The 26,249-nt window shown below is 46.1% G+C and overlaps 1 protein-coding gene across 1 annotated transcript in view; it reads left to right on the top strand.

The window, feature by feature from the left end:
• Positions 1-26,249, top strand: part of LOC142138677 (protein 4.1-like) — a 157,952-nt gene that overhangs the window by 52,788 nt on the left and 78,915 nt on the right. Inside the window, 3 exon segments of the mRNA XM_075195524.1 lie at positions 20,769-20,862; positions 20,864-20,959; positions 20,961-20,989. Of these exon segments, the coding sequence (XP_075051625.1) occupies positions 20,769-20,862; positions 20,864-20,959; positions 20,961-20,989 (219 nt within the window).

Genomic DNA, 26,249 nt, shown 5'->3' with positions numbered 1-26,249 from the left:
TCGCACTTCTCCAATTTTGCGTAGAGGTGGTGTTGACGTAACTTCTCCAAAACTTCCCGAACCTGTTGGCGGTGCTGAGGCAGGGACTGCGAATAAATTAAAATATCATCCAAATAAACCACCACGGTCTTACCCAGGAATTCTCGCAAGATGTTATTGATTAAATCCTGGAAGATTGCCGGAGCGTTACACAATCCAAATGGCATCACCAAATATTCATAATGCCCAGAGAGGGTATTAAAGGCGGTCTTCCATTCATCTCCCTGTCTGATGCGGATGAGATTATAAGCACCCCGTAACTCAATCTTAGAGAAAATGGTGGCAGACTTGAGCTGATCAAACAAAACAGAGATCATAGGCAGCGGGTAAGTGTTTTTGACTATGATTTCGTTCAGGCCACGGTAGTCGATGCAAGGTCTCAGACTGCCATCTTTTTTACCTATGAAGAAACAGCCGGCACCTACCGGGGATTTAGAGGGACGGATAAATCCTTTGCTTAGATTCTCCTCTACATACTGTTCCATAGCTTGAGTTTCCGGAGCAGACAAAGAATACAGACGCCCTTTGGGCAATTTAGATCCCGGCACAAGATCGATAGCACAGTCGTAGTCCCGATGAGGCGGGAGAGAATCAGCCCTCTGTTTGCAGAAGACGTCACTGAAGTCCTGGTAAGGTGTAGGCAACAATTCTGGACTAGGCTGCAGAGTTCTGAGAGGCAGGGTCAAACATGAAGTAGAGCACTCTGGACTCCAACGGATGATCTCTCCTCTTTTCCAGTCAATAAGAGGATTATGACTTTGCAGCCATGGATACCCCAGAATCAATGGAGCAGAGGGACAGGTGATCAGGAAGAATGTGAGTTCTTCAGTAGGGAGAGCGCCTACAGATAATCGAACCAATGGGGTCTTGGGGGCGAGTATTCGGCCCCCAACCAGGAGATTACCATCCAAGCCACAGGCGGTAATGCTCGAATCCAGTTTGACTTCGGGAATTCCAAGGGTTTGAGCCAACAGAATGTCCAGAAAGTTACCTGCTGCACCGCTATCAAGGAAGACCGACAAGTCAGTGGAACGATGTCTGAAGGCTAAGCGTGCAGGGACTAACAGAGAGTTTTCCGAAGAGGTTATTTGGAGACCTAAACGCACCACTTCTCCAGCACTTGAGTCTAGGTGTTTTCCCGCCTTACTGGGACAGGAACGTACTAGGTGGCCTGATTGGCCACAATACAAACAAAGGCCTAGTGAGCATCTTCTGGAGCATTCCTCTGGAGGCAGGAAATAAACACACAGCCGCATGGTTCAGGGGTATCCAGCAAAGAAAAATCGGAACTGGATGATGAGTCAGGAGGTCTTGATGACTCACGTTCAGTTTTCCGCTCTCTAATTCGACGGTCAATTTTAATGACAAGCTGCATCAAATCTTCAAGTGAGGCGGGTACAGGATACTGAACAAGAAAGTCCTTAATTTACTCGGTAAGGCCCAAACGCAATTGACTCCGCAGTGCCGGATCATTCCAGGCACAATCGGTAGACCAACGCCGAAATTCCGCACAATATTCCTCAGCGGAACGACGTCCTTGCCGTAATGCCCGGAGGTGAGACTCAGCTGAGGCCACTCTGTCTGGGTCATCGTATAGCAACCCCAAAGCCTGGAAGAAGGCATCCACGGTTTGTAAGGCTGGACTTGTTGGTGAAAGGGAGAAGGCCCAAGACTGAGGATCGCCCTGGAGTAGGGAGATAACAATCTCTACTTGTTGCTGTTCGGAACCAGAGGAGCGTGGCCTCAGGCGAAAGTATAACCTGCAACTCTCCTTGAAGTTGCGGAAAACAGACCTGCTTCCTGAGAATCGATCAGGCAAATTCAACTTTGGCTCTGGAGGTACGCCAGAGGCAGCTTGCTGAGGTTGCAGGTCTCTGGAAGCCTCTTCTTGCGCTGACAAACGCTGGGCCAATCCCTGGATCATTTTATACACGGTGTCAACATGGCCAGCCAGCACTTGAAATGGAGACGATTTGATTCCGCTTTCCTCCATTAGAGTTGGTCTCCGGAATTTCTGTTATGGCCGGTTATAATGTTAGAAACTCCCAAGCCAGTACAGTGAAACTCGGGGACTACTCTGAAGGCCCGGTGTTCGCTGGAGCCCCTAGTGGTGGGGACAGACTGGGCTGCGGGCCAACCGAGGGTCGAGTAACGTATACTGGCTTAAAGGAGTACCCAGGAGGGGAGTGATTGGCGGGCTGAAGTTAAGCAGAATCCTAGGTCAAAGGGTCACAGGCACAGATGCAAAATCCAGAGACAAGCGAAAAGTCAGACACACAGGCAGAGGAGCAAAATCCGAAATCCAGGCAAAAGGTAAAGGTCAGAAGAGAAGGGTCACAGGTCCAGGAACAAGCAGGGGTCAAAACACGGGTAGTCAAATCCAAGGTAGCAAGAACCAAACGGATAGCACAAGCAGGCAGCAGGACTGAGGACAGAATGCTATAACCGGCAATGAGGTAGCAGACCTCATTGCCTTAAATGTACAGGTGAGCCAATCAGAGCCTAGCTCTGCAACTACTCCCATGAGCTGACTAATAAAATAATTACAGCCTAATAGCAAGCAGGCTATTAGGTGCTTCTGCGCACGCGCCCGGCTGTCCCCTGTTTCCGGGACGCGGCGCTACACTGCTGGGCGTCCGGCCGTTGAAGGGAAGTGACGTCCCGGTCGTCATGGTGACGGCTGTGAGTACCGCCGCGGCTCGTGACAGCCTCAAGCTTAATCTTGACAATTGCACCCTAAGAAGATCTGCACTAAGACTTGGAACAGCCCCCCGGAACTGCGAGGCCAAAGCATGCCTCAATTGCAAATATCTGAAGAAATGACTCCTAGCCAATTCATATGTTTCCCGTAACTGTTCAAAAGAGCATAATGTCCCATCCACATACAGTTGCCCAAGATGCATAACATTACAGGTACGCCAAGCCCCAGCCCCTCCCATCTTCATAAATTCACCAAAATCCAGATTATCCCAAAGCGGAATGCACGGGTCATAAGCTGACTCATTCACAGTCTGAAGCGAAATCCACCACACCCTCAAGGCCTGAGTCACCAGGTCGGGATCACCCCTAGAGTTCCTGCCAGCTAAGAGGAACTGCTCCCACACATGCTTAGACCCTGTCATAGAAACCAGAAGATCATGGAGGTCCGAATCCATCCGAGATTGCAGCCACACACCAATATACGCCAACTGGAAGGCAAAATAATAAAGCTACAGATTTGAAAGTGCCAGACCCCCTGACCATCGGGAGCGACAAAAAGTAGCCAGTTTAACACGGGCCCTCTTGTCCTTCCACACCAATGAGGATATGAGACTATCAATAGAGCGGAATACACTCTGTGGAATGTAGATCAGCTACTGCTGCAACACATACAAAAATTTTGACTTGAGGATCATTTTAACGAAGTAATTCTACCCATGATCGTCAATGGCAACTGTTTCCACGCCTGAACCCTGTCTTTAAGATACTCGATCTGGGGTTGATGATTGCACTGAATACCCCGTCTGGCAGAGTCCCCTTACCGGAGTTACACTAGACTTGTCCCAGTTGATTAAAAGTCCTGAATAAAAACCAAAAGCTGTAACCACCTTAAGCAGTGCAGGTATGGATCTACCCGGATTAGGCAAAAAAAGCAACATATCTGAGTAAAGGGCAATTGTGTCCGTCCTGCAACCCACCGTCAATCCACTAATATCTGATTGCGCCCTAATAGCACAGGCCAGTGGCTCTATGGCCAGCGCAAAAAGGGCGGGAGACAGAGGGCAGCCCTGTCTCGTGCCTCTGTCCATGGTAAACTGACGGGACACAAAGCCATTCACACAGACTCTAGCTGTAGGGCAAGAATACAATAATCGCACCCACTGGATAAAACCCGTCCCAAAACCGAATTTCAGTAATACTGCTCATAAGTACCTCCACTCCACGGAGTCAAAAGCTCTAGCAGCATCTAACAACATCACCACTGTCTCCTCCTTCGCCGGGTGGGGTAACTGCAGTTGACAAAAAAGTATGCGCAAATTTATTGCCGTTGATATTCCCGGCATAAAACCAGTCTGGTCAGAATGCACAACCTCGCCAATTACCTGATTCAGACGCAACACCAAAATTTTTGCTAGTATTTTAATATCTGTTGTCAACAGGGAAATGGGTCTGTATGAGTCCGGAAGTAGGGGGTCCTTTCCAGCCTTAAGAATAAGGACTATAAGAGCCTCTGACATAGACGGAGACTCATAACTCAACTTTCTAAGGCTCGTAAATATTTATTGGAAACAGAGCCCCATATATTTTTTATATAGTTCAATAGGAATCCCATCTACACCCGGAGCCCTACCACTTGGAATGGAAGAGATTGCTGCAGCAATCTCCTCATCAGAGACCGGCAAGTCCAAACTCTCCCTACCATCCGCACTCAGTTCAGGCAAAGAAACAGTCGCCAGGTATGAGCCTAGGTCAGAATCAGTATTCAGTCCTAGATGCATACGCATCTTTAAAGTAAGCATAAAAAACCTCATTAATCTCCTCAGTTACAGTATGTACAACACCCGAAACATCCGTAATCCCTGCCACCACAGCCATCGCCCTCTCAGATCTAACCAAGTATGCCAGAAATCTACCACACTTGTCTGCTTCAAAATATTGAGCGTATCTAGCGATCAGCAATTTATGTCTAGGTTTATCTAAAAGGTAATCTGCCCACTCCCGCTGCATCACCAGCCAGGTCTGTCTTTCAGCTGCCATAGGAGAAGAAAGATACACCTCCTCCAACCGCAAGGCCTCTTCCTCCAGTCAGTCCCCCCGCAATCTGGACTCCTTTTTAAAAGCGTTAATACTAGTAAGTAGGGATCCCCTTAAAAAGGCCTTAAAGCCAAACAAGAGGCGGGGCAGCCGTAAGTGCATTTGTGGCAAAATAACCCTCGCACTGAGATTCCAGAGTGTCCCCATTCTTCAACAAAGTCAATAAAAAGGGATTGCATTTCCAAAATATCTGTCCCCGGGGAGCACTAAAATTTAAAGTTGTTAATAATAAAGGAGAATGATCCCAAATCCCCCTAGGTAAATATGTAGCGTCCACAGCAGCCGACACTAATCTCTCAGAAATAAGTCCCAAATCAATTTGAGAAAATGCATAATGAGTGGTAGAAAAACAGGAGGAACAAACTTCTGACGGGTGCTTCAGACGCCACACATCCACCAGACCCATTTTCCTACCAGACCAGCAAATTTCGACTAACATGCGAGGAATCACCCGACTCCCTCCACCTATATATAGCAGGATCCAGCATAGCATTAAAATCACTGCAGCAAATCACAGGAGTATTCGGGGACAAAGAAATAATATCACTACATTTCCACAAGACAACGCTGTTGTAAGGGGGCGGGATATACACAGCCATCAGATTTATACTAGTAGAGTCAAAAATGCCCCTCAAAAAAACAAATCTACCCAATGGGGTTCCACTGCCTCCAGAACAAAATTAACTAACTTTTTTACGTATAAGGTGAGAGAACCCCCTGGAATGACAGGTATGAGTAGCATGGTAAGCCCACCCAGCCTATGGTTTCTTGAGGGCTAGAAGTCTATCACCCACTAAATGAGTCTTGGTAAGGCATATAATATCCGCATCATATTTCATAGTTGAGAAATAACCAGAGACCTTTTGATTTTGTCATTTAGGCCACGAACATTCCAGGTCAGAAACTTTACAGAACCCCCACTCTGCTTCCCATTTGCCATAACACTAGGGACAACACATAGAATAGCACAGCATAATACCCATCCCTCCAAGCCACACAGCCACAGTAATACACATAGAATTCATGAATTTTGATATTTGACAGTACTTGCATACAAGAACAACATGACACTGCATTGAAAAGTTGTAACCCTAAACCCCTCCCTACCTTATCCCAACCACTCCATTCCCGTATATCCAGCCCCAACTTAGATATGCCTGAAACCAACTACACCTATAGACCATCCCCTAAAACAATCTTTACAGCAATCCCTACGTATGTATGGAAACGCTAATATACACTATAGGAGGAGAGGAGACCATAGTCTTTTAAACAAGGGGATCCCCAGCCAATATATCCACACTACTACTCCTCCAGTTCCCCACAACCATCCGGTCAGTAAATACAGCATATCAGGGAATATTAGGCATATCATCTCAGGATTTTTTATCATTCTTGAATAGCAAAGTAGTGACTGTTCATTTAGATGTGAAAAATTGGGAAAAAACAACTTGTGCAATCATAAAACAATATAATATATACTAAAAAGAGTCATCTTAAACATAGTAACTGCAAGAATCACATAGTTGTCCATAAACCCAGAAAAGTAAAACATTGAAAACAGTTCATTGCAAAAAGCAATATCATCAATCTGGGCGAAGGCCTCTAGGTACTGTTTTATCCAGCCAGGAAATTGCCTCATTCGGTGATTCAAAGAAAAGGGTAGTTCCATCAGCAACCACCTGCAGTCTGGCCGGGAAAAGCATAGCATATAGCAACTTCATTTCACGAAGGTGCCACTTCACCTGTATGAACTGAGCTCTGCTTTTCTGCACGTCCACTAAAAAATCCGGAAACACCGCCACTCTTTGGTTTCGATACATTAAGACACCTTTAAGCCGAACCAAACATAGAATAGCATCCTGATCTTTATAATGAGGCACTTTAGTGATGAATGTACGCAGCGGTGCACCAGTAGGCGGCCTCTGCGTAGGAATACAATATGCCCTCTCCACCGAAAACTGGGCCGTAAACTCTCTGCTAAATGTCTGAACCATCCAATTCTCCAAGAAGGTTTCAGGAGTATCTCCCTCTGCCCTCTTGGGAAGACTCACCATTCAGATATTAATGCGTTTGCGGTGGCCCTCTATGTCTGACATCTCTTTAACCGACGCCATCTGAGCCTCCAGACCAGTAATCCTATGAGGTAGAGGAGTTGTGGTGTCCTGGAGAATGGATATATTCACCATTGATAGCTCTCAAGACCTCCTGCAGGGTAGCACCAGCATCTGCCGGCGATGTTGAATCCCTGGAGGACTGAGATGTCTGCGACTCCAGCGCAGGAGTGCCTCCTGAGGCTGTAGATGAGCCGGAGCGTGCATATTTCCCCCGCAGAAAACCACTGGACAGGTAAGTAGATCCCCATTCCAGTTTAAGGATACACGGCTGTACCAGATGCAGGGACCGCAGCTCCTCCGTCACCGCCGAAACAGACCCAGTCCAGCCCCAGATGCAAATGCAGGTATCGGAGCGCCCAGAACCACTATCGTGGTCATGCCCGGAAGAAGCAGGGACCACTCCACCACAGAACCCCAGCAAATACAAGAATTTACAAAGCAGCAGGATGGCTAATTGGATATTTAGGCTGGGGAGCAGAAACGCACACGTCTCACTCCATGCTCCACCAGGCCATGCCCTGCGTTGTACATTTGTTTAACAGTATGTCTAATGGTGTAGATGCATGCACTGTTTCCATCACAGTTGCACAACTCAAATTTTCTGTCATCTAACTGACAGTGGCCGAAGTGGGCTTGTATACGGAGGTATGTCATACCGCCACTTCTCCTACTGCCTTCATTGTTAACTATCAAATTCCATTCACTTACATTTTCCATACTGCCACTTGTAAATTTGCACTTCGAACACTGATCACTGACCATGGATTTATTGAATTCGCCTAGTGTTTGTTGGCTATGACGATGCCACAGTTTCAATTGCTCCTAGGTTTTTCTGCATTAACCCCTTGTTTCCTCTCCAATTCAGTGTGTTACAAGAAATGATTTCTTTCTACAGATTTATCAATATGTCGGCTTCCAGCAAACTGGAAAAATTGTATATAAGAGAGGTTTCAGTATATACTTTTCTAGTATTTAAGGTTGTATGTGTGTATATTACAAGCTTTCAATTCTGTTTTTCCTTTAATTATTTTTCTTTCCTTTTTAAGAGCAATCGCAGAATTTAGATGATGGAGAAGGGACCTTGGAAAGTAGAATGTGCTCTACTTTATTGTTGCTTTGACCCCCACCATGCAAAGTTGACCATGTGCACTACACTAGTTCTAGGATATCACATGTGAGATACCGTGACTTCTCGGTTCCACTGTAAAAATGGAATGTAGGAGAAATTTCTGTGTGCACATATCTTTTGTGACTAACCTGCATTTTACAAGATAGCTCTTCTTCAGTTAAACTGAGAATTATGCTTAAAGCTCTACTCCCAGCTAGGATAAACATTCCACCCAGGTTGTCATTTATTGGGAGCTGTTCCATGCAGCCATTTTTACCTGGGGCTCTGGTCCTCTTACTCACACAGCCCCCTCAGGCTATGAGAGGAACCACAAACACAGAGATCATACATGGTGTGGGTGAATGGTTTGAGGGGGTGAGAATGGGAAGGAATTTAAAAAAAATATTTTTGTTTTACTTTACACATTGAGTGAAACCTCAGAAAGATGCAGTAAAAATCAGATAGTGTAGGGATATTAAATATGTGTACTTTATGGGCCTTACTTCGTAAGGCCCATAAGTAAAGTTACATTTTCAGATTGAGAGCACTCTTACACATCTCTGCTGTTTTTAATATGCTTTTCATCCATTAACTAATGCATGACAAATGCATTATGATAGCATGAATGGCTTAGTGTAGGCTCATTTTAACAATACATGATATGGGTTAAACACACGTCTAAAGCCCTAAATGTCGTGTACGGAGATTAAACTGAAAGTGAGTGATCCTGGCCCCATTAGTGGTTCTCATGGCTGCCACTGGCGGTATGGTTGTTATATTACATCCACTCTGTTTTATTTTTTTTATTAGTTTAACAGTCCAAGCCAAAACAATGTGGTCGAAGATCTTTAACATATATTACATCTGCATTTCTGAATGCTTTAAAATACCTTTTTCATATTGGATCAACTTTGTATTTTCCCTGTGATTTACCTTGTACCTAAATTCCAAGGGTACAGTTTTGAGCAGAGGTTTTGCCTTGCGAACTCCGAATAAAAATCAATTCAACACACATACAGTTATTGGGTCTCCCTTGGGGAGTTGTGGGGACATTAGAAGTTGGTAGAAAGAAGCTTGGTGATACAGATTCAGCAATTCCTGCAGCCTGTGTAAATGTTATGAATTAGGCTGTAGAGTGTACATAGATAGCAATGTGGTGGATGATGTTAAAAGAAAACAAAAAAACTAAATTATAGATATATAATATATATATATATATATATATATATATATATATATATATATATATATATATATATAGATATATATATTCAAACAACAAGAATACAAACAATGGCGCTTGTAGCAAAACACCAATAGTCCAAGAAAAGTCTATATTTTCTTCTTAATACACACTTCCCATGTGCAGGTGGCTGCCAATCCTCTTTGCCAAGCGGTGTAGCATGGAAAAAACCTATAAAAGAGAAATGGAGGAGGCGCACAATAGTGTAGTATATTGATATGATATTTGAATCACACAGGAATCCACCATAGGACCAAACACCAGTGTAGAGGAAACCAATGTAAAGGACACCAAAAATTGCGTAGTATACCCAATAGTGAGGGTATAATGGTGCCAGATATATAGTGGCAGTTTATTAACTTATAGTAACAGGACTTAGAATATTTCCATGTTCTATAGGTAACACCCACATAAACCAGGACACCCTTGTGCAGATATATGCGTACCAGAAATCAAGATTTTCCAACCCGTCTGTGCAGAAACCCCACAGCCGATCAGGAAGAGATCACAAAACTGGATGCACAGCTGACAGCCCCTTCCAGGTTCTCTTCTCAACACAGAGCCTCTGCGCGAGTCAGTGTCTCTGTTCAGTTTATGGGTCGCTGCAATTTCCACCAGGGTTTGACTAATGGAAACCCTACATGATTTAAAAGCTGCTTCCTCTCAGCAAACAGACAGGGTGTGTTTTAGTCTAGCCTTGAGAAAGACCCAGGATCGTGGGTTGAAACGCGTTGGCGGGTGTCCCGTTTACCGAGTGCCCAGGTGACAGTGCTGTTTACATTATATCTGAGCTGCAGCTATGTTTGACTGTACACATGCGCTTTTATGAAGGACATTCTGGTACGGGACCACACATATTTGACTCTGTTTTTAGTTTGTTTTTATTAGAAATAAATATATTGTGGGATAATGCACCATTGCGGTTGCCTTGCCTTTTTTTCTTTGTATGTCCATGCATTGGAAGTGGAGAGAGGAATCTGATATACTGGAGTACTGTTAAGGGAACAGAGAAATACCCTACAGGCGTATATTGAATTTCCTGAATGTACACATATACCCTAAGGGGGAGAAAGATTGAAGGAAGGATCACGGGTGCTTTATTGGAAGTTTTCACCATCACTAATTTTTGAGGATCAACACATGCCCCATAGTGGTGGTGGACTTTATTTGGTGTTTAATGTTATTATGCCATGTTTGTTCTTCTCTTTTCTTCTGTTTATATCATGTACTGCATATGATGAGAAGATTGAGGGACACATTTCTCTTATTCAGAGATTCTCTGTGATTCAAAGACGGAAGCGCCACTGTATGTACCATTTTGTGTAATATTGTGTATAATTGTGGAGTTTTTGGTGGAGACTCTGGGGTATTTATACGGCTGCACATCTGAGTGAAGCGCCTTACTAAGATCTACTTTGAATATACGTATCACCTTTATGCTGACAACATTCAACTCTACATCTCCTCGCCCGATCTATCCTCCACCCTCCTCTCTTGTGTATCTGACATCCTCTCTGCTACTCTGCCTCTCCTCATGGATGTCATCATGCTTTCTCAAAATTAACATCTCTAAAACTGAACTCATTGTCTTTCCTCCCCCTAGACTCCCCTCCCACCACGACCTCTCTATCACTGTTAACAACACCACCATCTCCTCCATCACCCAACTCCGCTACTTGGGCATTACCCTCGACTCCTCTCTCTACTTCGCTCCCCACATTCAATTTCTTGCCCAAGCCTGTCGCTTCCAGCTATGCAAAATTGCCCGCATCCGGCCCTTCCTCTCCCTGCCACAAAAACTATCCCATGCACTTATCTCCCGCCCTGATAATTGCAACCTCCTCCTTACCGGCCTCCCCCACTCCCAACCTTTCACCTAACCCCCTCATCTCCGCCTGTTATCCCCTCTCTCCTCCCTGCCCCCCTGTTCTCTCCCCACTTACTTCAACTGGCTCCCTTTGTGCCTGAGTTCTGTCTACCCTCCCTTAAGATGTAAGCTCATTTGAGCAAGGACCTCTTCCCTCTTGTCTCCATACCTGTTCTTCTGCTCCGTCTTTACTGCATTAGCCTGCCTGGAGTCTCTGAAGTTTTGGTATGTTTTGTTTACTGTTTGTAATATTTCACCCTGTTTAGTCTACTGTTTGTGCCGCGTACGGCGCTTCGAAACTCTTGTGGCGCCTAACAAATGAAGGATGATAATAATAGTGTGTGTGCATATATGTATGTGTATATATGTGTGTATATATATATATATATATATATATATATATATATATATATATATATATGTGTATGTGTATATATATATAATCTATATATCTATAATATATATATATATATATATATATATATATATATATATATATATATATAATCTATATATCTATAATATATATATATATATATATATATATATATACACACACACACACACACACGTGTATATATATATATATTCCATAGACAAAAAACCTTACGGTTTAACATGTCCGATTAAGGTTCCTTACACACCATCTAAAATGTAAGAAAACTATTGAAAATCTTCTACTCAAACTCCAAAAAGCAATGAAATTACGACGATTAAGGCAGATACCTTAATGGACGTGTTCCCTGAGCAATACAGACATGGTATGCCATCACATCCTGTTGTTGGCTGCAGATTCAGCACTATCATGGAGTGAGATTGCTGTCACTCACAAAATGGTGGAGCTGCTAATTCATTCAGATTTGTGTGTTCACTGGAATACACACATGCAGTACTATTACATTTTCTTAGTTTAGCTTTATCGTAGTTTAGGGCCTGCGTGTCTTAGAAAGAGACATTAGAGCAGCTTCATAAAAACGTAGAACTCCGATACGCAATGAACTTTATAGTATTAGGGGATTTTCCCATCCCTTATACTATAAACAGACCTAGTGCAATGAGCTAAGCTCATTGCATATCAGAGCTCCTACTAGGTAGGAGCTGTTTGTGGCGGCTCCTCTATTTTTTTATTTTTCTTCAAGCAAGCAAGAAGAATCGTGGATCTCAAATATGCCTCCCCACTGGGCGAAGGACAGAAGACTTCAAGCAACAATGCTCCCCCCCCCCTGGGCAGAAGAAGTGAACAGATTTCAAGCATGGACATTTGGAAGTACAAATTTATTTTGGCCATTTTCAAGCATGAACATTTGGAAATACAAATTTATTTTGGCCATTTTCAAGCATATACATTTGGAAGTACAAATTTCTTTGAGACAGGGGCAAGCATGGACTTTGGAAACAAATTTATTTTGGACTTTGTTTACAGCCATTTTTGGATTGAAAGCTGCGAACAAGAGAAAACTTCATTGGTGAGTATAGGGTATTTATTATTTTTAATAAAATACGTGGCATAAATGAGGGTGTTTACTGTCATTATTGTGGGTTTATTATTTTTAATAAATGCTAGTGGTTGTAATGAGGGTGCTGTGATTTTGTAAACATTTTATTTTGTGGAACTACAGGTCCCAGCCAGCTGTGGGTGTCAGGGCATGTTGGCACTTGTGGTTCTCCAAGTGCCAACATGCCCTGGCTGCTGTGGGTATGCTGGTGCTTGTAGTTATACAAGTAACAGCATGCCCACACTGTATAGGTCAACCTGGCTGGCTGGGACTTGTAGTTCCACCAAACAAAATGGCGTCTGTTTGTTTTTTGCACATTTATATTGGCGTTATTACCCTACACCCACCGCCCAGGGGTGTAGGAAGAGCCCTAGTGCTATCAGCACTGGGCTGGGTGTAACTAGGGAAGGGTGCTTGGTTTTTTTTCGGCGGACCCCACTCCCTAGGAAATCCAGCCCAGCGCTGAACAGCCTGGGGTTGGTTAGTCATTATGGCAGGGTATCCCTGCCGCGTGTCCCCCTGCTATTGTGCCTCTAACCCCGGCTGGTTTGCCTAGTGCTGGTTCCGTGAAAATCGGGGGGACCCCACACAAATTTTTCCCCAATTTTCACGGAACCAGCAGTAGGCTGGCAGCACTAGGGTTTAAAGTGAATAGAGGGGGGACCCCACACTTTTTTTTTTTATTATAAATCACCGCAGGAACCTGAGCACATTTAAATTTCCTGCCCCTCAGCTCAGTGCAGTGAATAAATTAACTGACGTCACTGAGGGGGCGGGAAGCTTAAACGGGCTCTTTTATACAGCTCTGGCACCGCTCTAAGATATTAATAAACTGTGAAATAAGAGCTGTGCCAGGGCTAATACTAGTATAGTGTGCCCCCCCCTCAGTCCTAAAACCCCAGACATCCTCACTCTACCCCCCAAATGTGGCTAATTTCTCCTGCTCACAGAATATTTTTTCTTAGCGAGAGGTCGGTCAGCCATGTTTGTGCTCTCAAGTGAAGCCATTTTCAGTACACCCAGCACAAGACTATCTGACATGCGCAACGTTATGAACTTTTCTGAAATCTTTAAAATGGGGCATGTTTTACCAAATTGTAAAAAAAACTTTAACTTTGTCAAACTTGTGAACCCTCAAAGGCACTCCTCAGCCCTAATAGCTTTCTAACAAAACTTACTGCGTGTCTTTAAACCGAGTTACGCTCTCCCAAAAAAAAAACAGAAAAACGGCGACTTTTGTAAAACAGGAAGTGGAAAAAAAACGGGGAGATTTTGAACTTTAGATTGTTCCTAAATTGTAATTTTTTATTCTTTTTTTCTGAAATTTCACATTCGGCACCTGTGGACAGTTCTCCATTTGCATGCCATCATAAATTTCAGTTTAATAGCTTTAATAGTTTTCAAAATGCAGACCCTCAAACATCATGCCCCCCCTCTTACAGATTTCCTATGGCAAAAATATATAATATGTGTGTGTGTGTATATACACACATATATATATATATATATATATATATATATATATATATATATATATATATATATATATATATATATATATATGTGTGTGTGTGTTTGTGTGTGTATATGTGTACATTTATTTTATATATATATATATATATCTATCATTGGGTGACAATGGGGACATTGGGTATAGAGTAGGGACAGGACTTTAAACTTCTTTTTAAGTAATCCCTAGCTCCTCCCCCTCTATACCCCACTTCCTGTCTCAGCCTCAGGTTAGTTTAAGTGCCTGGCGAACGGTCTGTGTCTGGGAAGCTTAGCAGCTGAATTCTGTTGTTTTTTTTAACTTTGTTTATTGTTTTTAGTAATCGGAGACTTGTGTCTCCTGTTTCTGAGAGCCGGTGGCTCTCTGAGCCGCGTAAGCGACTGTTTCTCACCGAGTGTAGCGCTGACGGCTGCTGTGTTGGAGGCTCCGGGGTAAAGTTGCCTAGGCTTCCCCTTCCTCCCTGTCTGCAACTTGTTAAGCACTCTCCCGAGCCTGCAGCTAGCGGGGAGAGTGAATGAATAGCGCAGCATGGTAGTTTGGAGCGCACATCATGGACGGCTGTGCGCTGTCTTGATGGGGGGATCGGAGGTGCCTACTTTGCCAGACCCCCTCTCCCAACATTTTGAGCCCGCCTAGGAGCTGGGCACAGTCGCCGCAGGCTGTGTCCGTCGTCCTGTTCTGCCAGCTTGCAGACTGCAGACACTGCGTGAGGAGGTATGGCAGCAGGCAAGTGAAACCCTTTCCCAGTCCCAGCACAGAGCTGGGAGAGGGGGGGGGGGGTAGAAAATTGCAGTTGTTCCCTGGGTCAGGCTGCTTCTTAATAGGAGCAGTCATTTAATAAAAAAAAAAAAAAATTCTATATTTAGCTCAGGGGACTGGGTCATACTTGGGTCACTAAGACTTTGAGCCCTGCTAGGCACTGGATTGGTTGAGGGGGTTGTTCTGTTTGACGCTTGCCAATTCAGTACTGGGCCCAGGGGAAGTGGTGTTTTTCCTATTTTGCACTTCTGCCGTGGTGGTCTCTCACTCCTTGGTGTGCAGACACCAGAATAGACAGCCATTTTATAGCTCCATCTTCTTCCCTTTTCTGTCTTGAGTCCTGTAAGGTAAAGTGTTGGGGGTTGTTATTTTTAAAAGTTTGGCTTTTAATCTGTGGGGCTTTATTGGCTGTATTGCAGGCTCACTTTCTGTTCAGTTTTGTGTGCTGCTTATTATTTATTTTGTGTTTTGTTACACTGTTTTTACACTGTGTTGTGCCTGTTTTGTCCCACCTGTTAACATGTCAGATAGGGAAAAATCCATGCGTGGTAGTGATGTTGTTACATCTATGTAGTTTCACCTGTGCTGTGTGTCACGTTAAGTTATCATCTGATCAGTCGGGCACGCATGCTCTGTGCGCAGCCTGCCGGTCCTTAGAGAGCATACTGTGTGATACAGCAGCTGCTTGTTCAGATACAGCAAAACCTGCCTGGGCTCGGTCTCTCTCCCATACGGTGGTTGAACTTGCTCAGTTGGTGCAGTCACAGGCTGTGGATGCTCTATCTTCTGTTTCCGCTTTCACTGTAGAGAATGACATGGGTTCTAGTTCGCTAAGTCAGGGTTTGACTGTTTTTAACTTACCGGAGTCTGTAGCACCAGCTTGTGTACAGGGACTTGTATCCTCTGTACAGTGTTTGGTGTTGGTTTCTTCCTCTTAGAGAGGATGTTGCATTATGCTGCACAGTCTTCCTCATGTAAGCGTAAGAGGGTGGCGACACCCCTTCAGGGAAAAGAGTCAGATTCTGACTCTTGTTCCCAGGAGAAGGGTGAATTGGTGGTGGATGCTCCTTTGGTGGTGAAGGAGGTTCATTCTGGTCATCAGAATGTGAAGGAATTAATACAAGCTGTGCGTCTGGTACTTGACTTTCCTAAGAGGTTCCCGACGCTCTTAAGGGTTCTCTTTTTGCATGCCGGAAAAATAAATCTTTCTCTTTCTTCCCAATTTGAAGATTTGTTGTCAGAACCTTGGCTTCCCCTGATAGGAGGTTCCAAGTATCTCGGCGACTGCAGTCGTGCTACCCTTTTTCACCTGAAGTTCTTGCTAAATGGGAGACGCCTCCACGTGTGGATGCTGCTGTTGCAAGGTTAGCCAAGGTAACTACTATTCCACTTCATAACGCAGCCACTCTTTAGGATGGTACAGACCGTAAGGTAAGTCCATTATTGTGGCACCAGGTGCCTCTTTGAGGCCTGCCTTGACATCTGCGTGGGTTAACAAATTTGTGAAACGCTGGTCAGAACAGCTGTCTAAAGATTTGTTGGCAGACAGGCCATCCTCTGAATTGCTTCCATTAGTGGAGCAAATTCAGAGGGCAACAGATTATTTAGGAGAGGCAGCTATGGACGTGGGACTGATTGGGGCACGTACACGTATTTCTGCCTCTGCAGTTTCGGCTCGTCGCACTCTCTGGCTTAAGTAGTGGGAGGCTGATGTAGAGTCTAAAAACTTTCTTGAGACCATATCTTTTTCTGGGTGTGTTTTGTTTGGACTTTGGCTTGACTCAATTATCAGTCAAGCAACAGGAGGAAAAAGCACGTTTTTCCCTGTTAATGCTCCCAAACAAAGAATGTGCAGATTCCGGTTCTTTCGGTTCTCAGTAAAGTTTTGGTCAATATTCCTCAGGCCAATCTTCCAGAGGCCAGTCATCCGTCTCCAGGGGTGGTTTGCTGTATGGGCGCCAGGCCTTGTCTGCTCGGCGTCCAGCAGCAAAATCTGCAAACATGCAGTCCGCATGACTGGCATTTTGCTCCTCTGCTGACGCCAGTGGTAGAAGCCCCGTCTTCTCTTGTTCAGAGATCAGTGGTTTCAGTCTACCACCGATGTGTGGGCTCGGGGAGTGGTGGACCAGGTATACAAGATCAATTTGCTCGGTCTTCCTCCCAGACGGTTCCTTTTCACAGGGCTTCCCACTTGTCCACGAAAATGACTGGTCTTACGAGAAGCAATTCAATCCCTCCTTTCTTCCAGAGTGATTATTTTGATTCACAAAGAGGTTTGGGTTTTTATTCCAAACTGTTTCTCGTGCCACAACCAGAAGGCTCATTTAGACCAATTCTGATTTTGAAATCTTAGAACTGCCAGGTCAGAGTGCCCAGGTTCAAGATGGAGTCTTTGCGCTTGTTCATTCAAGGCATGTAACAAGGAGAAGTTATGGTAGCTATAGACATCAAGGATGCCTATCTCCATATTTGGAAGGGTCACAAGTCCCTTTTGAGGTTTGGGGTTCGATCAGAGCACTTCCAATTTCAGGCTCTTCCCTTTGGTCTGGCCACGGCCCCATGTTTCTTCACCAAGATCATGGCGGTCATTGCTGCTCTGCTAAGGTCCAAGGGGTTTACAATCAACCCTTACGTAGATGATCTTCTTTTAAGGGCAGATTTTCCAGACATGCTTCAGTCGCATATCCAAGTAGCAATCCAGACTCTAGAGTCTCACAATTGGATTCTGAACTTCAACAAGTCCAAGTTGATCATCCCAGCGGATGATCTTTTTGGGTCTTTTATTCGACACCCGACAACGACAGTTGTTATTACAAACTAGTACAAGATTCTAGCCTTGCAGAACATGGTGAAATCTCTGTTGGCGGCAAGGCAGCCTTCGCTACATTTCGCCACGAGATTTTTGGGCAAGATGGTATCAACTTTCGAGCTGGTCCAGTGTCCTCAGTTTCAGGCACGGCAGTTCCAGTTGGAACTTCTGTTGCAATGGAACAAATCCCATCTTATTTTTTGCGGGCCAGGTATTCCGCCTGTCTTCAGAAATGAGTCAGTCGCTTCTTTGGTGGTTACACAAACATATTCTCGCCAGGGGGTTGCAAATTCTCAATTTGGAATTGGACTTTTATTACGAAGGATGCCGGCCTTCGAGGTTGGGGGGACCGTCTGTCTTCACACTCAGTTTCAGTGTCTTTGTATTCAAACACAATCCAAACTTACAATCAATGTCTTGAAACTGCGAGCAGTGTTTCATGCTCAAACACGCGCAACACTTGCTGCAGCAAGGCCAGTGAAGATTCAGTCACACACTGCCACGTTAGCGGCATACTTCAATCATCAGGGCGGCACCAAGAGTCCTTTGGCCATGCAGCAAATGTTCCTCCATCCGGAAGTGTTCGTCAGTTGGTGGAAAGGTGGGGTCATCCAGATGTCGACAGGATGGCATTCCGGTTCAACCACAAAGTCCCCCTCTCTTCTGCTCCCGCACAAGAGATCCCATGGCAGTCATGGTAGACGCCATGTCTGTCCCTTGGTGGTTCCGCTTTCAGGTCCCTTTTGTCATTTAAATTTACAATGTCTGGCTTTACTGGCGTGGCTATTGAAGCCATGATTCGGAGATCTAAGGGGTTTTCTGAACGTGTGGTGCAAACATTGCTTTGGGTTCAGAAACCAGCTTCTGCAAAAGTCTATCTTCAAGTTTAAAAAACATATATTGGCAGGTGTAAAAAGAAGGGATATCCTTCTTTTCGCTTGGCCAGGCTACTTAGGTTCTTGCAGGACGGGTTGGATGCAGATTTGTGTCTTAGTTCTCTTAAATGTCAGGTGTCAGCAGCTTTCGGTCTTCTTTCAAACAAGACTTGCTGTTATACCTGATGAGCACTTTTTCTCCATGTACATTCTCTATATGTTCATCCAGTAGCTCAATGGAATTTGAATTTGGTGTTGAATGCTTTACAGCATCCGCCTTTTGAATCTTTGGATACAGTGGAATTTAAATTTCTAACCTGGAAAACGGTTTTGACCGTAGCCAGGTTCTAAAGTCAGTTTTGCTAGGTGGATTAAGGCTGTTATCCGTCAAGCTTATAGTAAGGCTGGGGAGCCTATCCTAGATATTCTGAGCGTGCACTCTACAAGGTCTGTAAGTGCTTCCTGGGCGGTCCGCCATGGTGCCTCCAGTGAACAGCTGTGTAAAGCGGCCATGTGGTCGTCTGTACGCACATTCTCTAAATTTTACAAGTTTAATGTGTTTGCATCCAAGTATGCAAGTTTTAGAAGAAAAGTGCTTTGTGCCGTTTCTTCTAAGCGTTCCCTCCAGTGAGGCAGCTTTGGGATGTCCCTGGTGGCCCCCAAAGGATGACAGAGAAAATCGGATTTTTATACTTTACGTAAAATCCGTTTTCGCTTAGTCCATTGGGGGACACCGGGCGCCCACCCTTAATGCTCTAGTTTCTCCTACTGTTTGACATGTTGTCCTGTTGTTAAGAGAATGTTATTGTTTGTTAATTTTATTCTCTTTTCCTGTTTTCTTTCTATCTCCCCTTTCTGTGGGCTTGGTTTAAACATAAACTGAGGCTGAGACAGGAAGTGGGGTATAGAGGGGGAGGAGCTAGGGCTTAGTTAAACAGAAGTTTAAAGTGCCAGTTCGCCCTGCCCCTACTCTACACCCAATGTCCCCCGGTGTCCCCAATGGACTAAGAGAAACGGATTTCATGTAAGTATAAAAGCCCCAATTCCTCTGTCTCTCTCTGTCTGTGTCTCTGTCTCTCTGTCTCTCTCTGTCTGTGTCTCTGTCTCTCTCTGTCTGTGTCTCTGTCTCTCTCTCTCTGTCTCTCTCTCTGTTTCTCTCTCTGTGTCCTCTCTCTCTGTCTCTCTCTCTGTCTCTCCCTCTGTCTCTCCCTCTGTCTCTCTCTCTGTCTCTCTGTCTCTCTCTCTCTCTCATATATATATATATATATATATAGATATATATATATAATGTACGTGTGTGTATGTATGCGTGTATGTGTGTGTGTGTGTGTGTATATGTATAATATATATATATATATATATATATATATATATATGTAGCATTAATTGATGCAAATGTACAGTTAGAAAGAGTTCTGTGTGCAGAATGACCTTAATTTTGAAATAAGCAATGTATTCCTAATTATTTCATCACACACGCTAGATATACTTTCATTTACAATGTTGATGATAACCTCTTACCTAAATAGTGAGAGCCCTGACAGCAGTGCTTCCAAAAAAAAACATATGCCTCGTGGCAGAGAGACTCATATTGTTAGTGTGGGGCATTGTTAAACATTATGGGGTGTTTTCTGTTGAGTCCATTTTAGAGTTGATTTCCTCTAAAGGATTGTCTATTCTCCAGCCAATGCTTGTGGGTTAGTTTGTTCTCTTGGTTGCTGTGAAAATGGAACTGCTGTCTCTTAACCATTCATCAGTGTGGACTGACCTTCCCACAAAGGGTTTTTTTAAAGTGGTAATTTGCATGTGGCTGTTCTTGTTTGGAGCAGGTGGGGAATTTGGGTTTTGCCCGTTTTTAAGACTGGCTTGCCATTAAGACTTGTTACTTCACATGAATTTCACATGGAGTGAGGGTTGAGAATTGTTTTCTTGTAGTTAGAATTGCCAAGATAACGTAAAGTGTAAGTTTGCCACTACATATTTGCCTTTGTGCGAATATGATCAAATGTTCACTGTGTCATAGACAAATAATTTGAACAACTACTAATTGAATGAGGTTCAAAGTCGTCTTGTCTGTCCTTCATGCTCCCACTAGAGAACTGCTGCAGATTAAACACAGTGGACTCCACTTCTGTTATCTTCTTCTTCCAGGTACAACCTGTGCCTCCAGCTGCGTCAGGATATCCTAAGTGGGCGCCTGCCATGCTCCTTCGCTACCCTTGCACTTTTGGGCTCTTACACTGTCCCAGTCAGAGGTGGGCGATTATGATGAAGATCTCCATGGCACAGATTATGTTAGCGAGTTTAAACTGAGTCCAAATCAGACCAAGGATCTGGAAAGCAAAGGTTGCAGAGCTGCATAAGTCTTACAGGTGAAAATGTAAAACTTTCTGAAACTCATAGCCCAGTAATTTTCTCCTACCCAACAGTTGTTTTGTAATTACTGTATGTATTGTTGACTGTTTTTATTTTTTCCATCATCCACTCTGGGGGACATTGCTACCATGCGGTTGTCTGAGGGCACTTGGAGTTGGCACTTAAATAGTTAATAACTAAACTTGCTGCTGACTCCTCCCCTCTGCAACCCCAATATTTCTCAGTTTTTGTTTAAGTGCCCAAGGAGTTGGGTTGTGTTTAGTACTGCTTGGCATTACTTGCTTCTTAGTTTAGATTTTATTATTTTTTAGTTTCATATTTTATTAGTGTTAGGTGGGGGTAAGTGTTAGTTAATATTATTCCTCCTAGGTATTTAATGGTACAATGTTCAGTTTTTGTGTAAAAAAAAAAAAAAAGACAAGAATGAATCTAAAGTATTGCGGGCAGTGACAGCGCTATGCGACTGTCACTGCAGTGTCCCAACGGGTCCCGGTGCTGCCACGGGCAGAGAGCACAGTACTTTGTTTGAGGACCCGACATGTTGGATCCACCAGCAGCGAAGCTACTGGTGGGACAGCTGGACCAGGGAGCTATATGTGCGCAGTGTGAAGCAGGGGACCAGGGCGTGTAGACCAGCGGCGGCCCCTCCGCCGTGGTGGGTGTGGGTTTCTTCTTTGGCTCAGTCTGTCTCTTTGCTCGCCCAGCTTATCAATCGACAGGCAGAAGCTACTGCCGCTTCTATGAGTGTAAATACTGGATGATCTTTGGCTGCTTCTGTGGAGGTGGTCAATTCCTGGACTTCAGATGGTTTTGGGAGGTGATGTACCACAGGCCCTACCTTCTCCATCTCAAGTCAGGTTTCCATTTAAACCAGGTGATAGTGGTTCCGGCCTTTCGTGAAGGGGTGTCTCCTTCTGGGCCGCCTTGTTCTTGTTCTTCTTGTACTTGTTCTTCTTGTTCTTGTTGTTCTTGTTCTTGTTGTTCTTGTTCTTGTTCTTCTTGTTTTTCTTCTTCGTCTCCGAGCCTGAGCCTCCTCCTCCTCCGAGCCTCCTCCTCCTCCGAGCCTCCTTCTCCTCCTCCGAGCCCCCTCCTCCTCCTCCTCCAAGCTGCCGCCTCCTCCAAGCCTCCTCCTCTTCATCCTCCGAGCCTCCTCCTCCTCCGAGCCTTCTCCGAACCTCCTTCTCCTCCGAGCCTTCTCCTCCTCCTCCGAGCCTCCGACGACGACGAGCCCCCCTCCTCCTACTCCTTTTCCTCCTCCTCCTCCGAGCCGCCGCCTCCTCCAAGCCTCCTCCTCCGAACCTCCCCCTCCTCCTCCGAGCCGCCGCCTCCTCCAAGCCCCCTACTCCGAACCTCCCCCTCCTCCTCCGAGCCTCCTTCTCCTCCTCCTCCAAGCCTCCTTCTTTCTCCTTCTCCTCCAAGCCTCCATCTCCTCCTTCTCCTCCTCCTCCTCCTCCTCCTCTGAACCTCCTTCTCCTCCTCCTCCGAGCATCCTTCTTCTCCTCCTCCTCCAAGCCTCCTTCTTCTCTCCTCCTCCGAGCCTCCTTCTCCTCCTCCTCCTCTTCTTCTTCTCTCCTCCTCCTCCGAGCCTCCTTCTCCTCTTCCACGTCCGAGCCTCCTTCTCCTTCTCCGAGCCTCCTCCTCCGAGCCTTCCCCTCCTCATCCTCCTCTGAGCCTTCTCCTCTGAGCCGCCTCCGAGCCTCCTCCTCTCAGCCTCCTCCTCTTCCTCCTCTGAGCCTCCTCTTCCTCCTCTGAGCCTCCCCCTCTTCCTCCTCTGAGCCTCCTCCTCTTCCTCCTCTGAACCTCCTTCTCCTCCTCCTCTGAGCCTTCTCCTCCTACTCCTCTGAGCCTCCTCCTCCTCTGAGCCTCCTCCTTCTCCTCCTCTGAGCCTCCTCCTCCTGCTCCTCTGAGCCGCCTCCTCCTTCTCTGTGCCACCTCCTAGCCTCCTCCTCTGAGCCGCCTCCTCCTCCCAATCTAAGCCGTCTCCTCCTCCTCCTCTGAGCAGCCTCCTCCTCTGAGCCGCCTCCTTCCTCCTCCTCCGAGCCTCCTCCTCAGAGCTGCCTCCGAGCCTCCTCCTCTGAGCCGCCTCCGAGCCTCCTCCTCCTCTGAGCCGCCCTCTTCTTCCTCCTCTGAGCCGCCTCCTTCTCCTCTGCGCCTGAGCCGCCTCCTCCTCCTCTGAGCCTCCTCCTCCTCCTCCTCTGAGCCTCCACCTCCTCCTCTGAGCCTCCACCTCCTCCTCCTCTGAGCCGCCTCCTCCTGCTCCTCTGAGCCGCCTCCTCTGAGCAGTCTCCTCCGAGCAGCTTCCTCCTCCTCCTCCGAGCCGCCTCCTCCTATGAGCAGACTCATCCTCCTCTGAGCCGCCTCCTCCTTCTCTGAGCCACCTCCTAGCTCCTCTGAGCCTCCTTCTCCTCCTCCTCTGAACCGCCTCCTCCTCTGAGCCTCCTCCTTCTTCTCCTCTTCCTCCTCCTCTGAGCCTCCTCCTCCTGCTCCTCTGAGCCACCTCCTCCTCTGAGCCTCCTCCGAGCCGCCTCCTCCTCCGAGCCACCTCCTCCTCCTCTGAGCCGCCTCCTCCTTCTTTGTGCCACCTCCTAGCTTCCTCCTCTGAGCCGCCTCCTCCTCCCAATCTGAGCCGTCTCCTCCTCCTCCTCTGAGCCGCCTCCTCCTCTGAGCCGCCTCCTTCCTCCTCCTCTGAGCCTCCTCCGAGAATCCTCAGAGCCGCCTCCGAGCCTCCTCCTCAGAGCCGCCTCCCAGCCTCCTCCTCTGAGCCGCCTCCGAGCCTCCTCCTCTGAGCCTCCTCCTCCTCTGAGCCGCCTCTTCTTCCTCTGATCCGCCTCCTTCGCTGCCTCCTTCTCCTCCTCCTCCTCCTCTGAGCCGCCTCCTCCTCCTCTGCGCTGAGCCGCCTCCTCCTCCTCCTCCTCTGAGCCTCCTCCTCCTCCTCTGAGCCTCCACCTCCTCCTCTGAGCCTCCACCTTCTCCTCCTCTGAGCCGCCTCCTCTTGCTCCTCTGAGCCGCCTCCTCCTCCTCCTTCTCCTCCTGCTCCTCTGAGCCGCCTCCTCTGAGCCGCCTCCTCTGAGCCGCCTCCTCTGAGCAGCCTCCTCCGAGCAGCCTCCTCTTCCTCCTCCGAGCCGCCTCCTCCTATGAGCCGACTCATCCTCCTCTGAGCCGCCTCCTCCTTCTCTGAGCCACCTTCCTAGCCTCCTCCTCTGAGCCGCCTCCTCCTCCCCCTCTGAGCCTCCTCCTCCTCCTCTGAGCCGCCTCCGAGCCTCCTACGAGCCTCCTCCTCTGAGCCTCCTTCTCCGAGCCGCCTCCCCAGCCTCCTCCTCCGAGCTGCCTCCGAGCCTCCTCCTCCTCTGAACCGCCTCTTTCGCTGCCTCCTTCTCCTCGTCTTCCTCTGAGCCGCCTCCTCCTCCTCTGTGCCTGAGCTGCCTCCTCCTCCTCCTCTGAGCCTCCTCCTCCTTTTCCTCTAAACCTCCTCCTCCTCTGAGCCTCCACCTCCTCCTCCTCCTCCTCCTCCTCTGAGCCTCCACCTCCTCCTCCTCTGAGGCGCCTCCTCTTCCTCCTCTGAGCCGCCTCCTTCGCCGCCTTCCTTCTCCTCCTCCTCTGAACCGCCCTCCTCTCCTCCTTCACCTCTTCCTCCTCCTTCACCTCTTCCTCATCCTCCTCCTTCTCCTCCTCCTTCTTCTCCTCCTCTGAACCTCCTCTTCCTCGTCCTCCTCTGAGCCTCCTCCTCCTCCTCCTCCCAGCCACCACCTCCTCCGCCGATCCGCCTCCTTCTCCTCCGAGCCTCCGAGCCTCCTTCTCCTACTTCTCCTCCGAGCCTTTTCCTCCTCCAAATTGCTCACTGTTACGGGTTGTGTTTCTTTCTAGTAATAATAATGCAAGTGGATTGTTTTACATAAAAACCATTAATATTATTGGTAAAGAATTTATAGTCCTATAAATTTTGCATTATAATAATCACATAGCAAAATTCAATACCAAGTAGAAATACTAGGCAGCATAGGGTATTGCAGAATAGTATTATGTTACACAGAATTTTTTTTAATACAACACATGGGGGACATATCATCATCAGCATTTATTTATATAGCGCCAGCAATTTCCATAGCACTTTACATCTGGGAATAAACACAGTAATAACTAGAGATGCTCACTGACCCCGTGTTTTGGTTTTGGATCTGGATTACCTTCGGGTTGCGTGTTTTGGTTTTGGTTTTGTTTTGCTATTTTTTTTACAAAAATTACATTTTTTGGGCTAAAATCACATAATTTAGGTATTATTTTGTACCTACATTATTATTATTACCCTCCACTAACACTAATTTCCATTCATTTCCATTCAGTTTTGACCACCTCACAGGTCACAATATTATTTTCATACACTTTCAAACAAAAGATTGCAGCAGTTCTTGCCAGTGATGATAAAAAGTCCATTGTCATGCCTGGGCATAAGACCAAAAATCCACCTCTTATGTGTGAAATTATTTTTACACAAATCCTGACAACAGTTGTCTAGCCATTTGTAGCGTTTTTAAAGCCACACTCAGTAGAGGTAGGGAGCATAACCATCTAGGATCCTCATCCATGTAACGACATTTGAAGCGAGTTCATGGAAAGCTGTTGGGGAAAATCAGGAACTTATGTTAAAAAAATAACAACAAGCAGTCCAGCATCATCTACCTCCCTTCCCTCACCTGCAATCTACAACCTCAACACCTTCATCATCAATTTCCTCACAAGTGATGGGAGTTAGTCCTGCAATCCAAGTTGCTAAGGCTAGATGACTCCTCCGCTAACCATGATTCCTCTGAAGAATTATTGAGCGTTAGTCCCCGCTGCTGCTGGTGGTGGATCTTCAAACCAGAAGAATACTACTAGTAGTTTACAACAATTGACTGTTAAGCAATCCTTTGCTATAGGAAGAAAGTAAGAAAAGCTGTCACCCAGTCGCAAAGCGGATCACAGACGCCATGGCGACTATGCTAGTATTAGATCTGCGTCCAATATCCACTATTAATGCAGCTGGTTTTAGACAGTTACTTGAGGTCTTCTGTCCCTATTACCAAATTCCATCACAACACCATTTCACTAGAAAAGCTATTCCTCACCTCTACCAGAAGGTTCGTAAAAATGTAATTATTGGGCTACAAAATGCCATTTCTACCCACACTTAACCACAGATATGGGGGACAAAGCGTTACTGGGCAAACTAAAGATTATATGACTGTGACAGCCAACTCGATTGGTGATTCGCCTTCA

The sequence above is a fragment of the Mixophyes fleayi genome, chromosome 2 (assembly GCF_038048845.1).
Source record: "Mixophyes fleayi isolate aMixFle1 chromosome 2, aMixFle1.hap1, whole genome shotgun sequence".
NCBI classification, from domain to species: Eukaryota; Metazoa; Chordata; class Amphibia; order Anura; family Limnodynastidae; genus Mixophyes; species Mixophyes fleayi.
The sequence above is the reverse complement of the archived record's forward strand: the minus strand, read 5'-3'. Positions and strand labels throughout refer to the sequence as shown.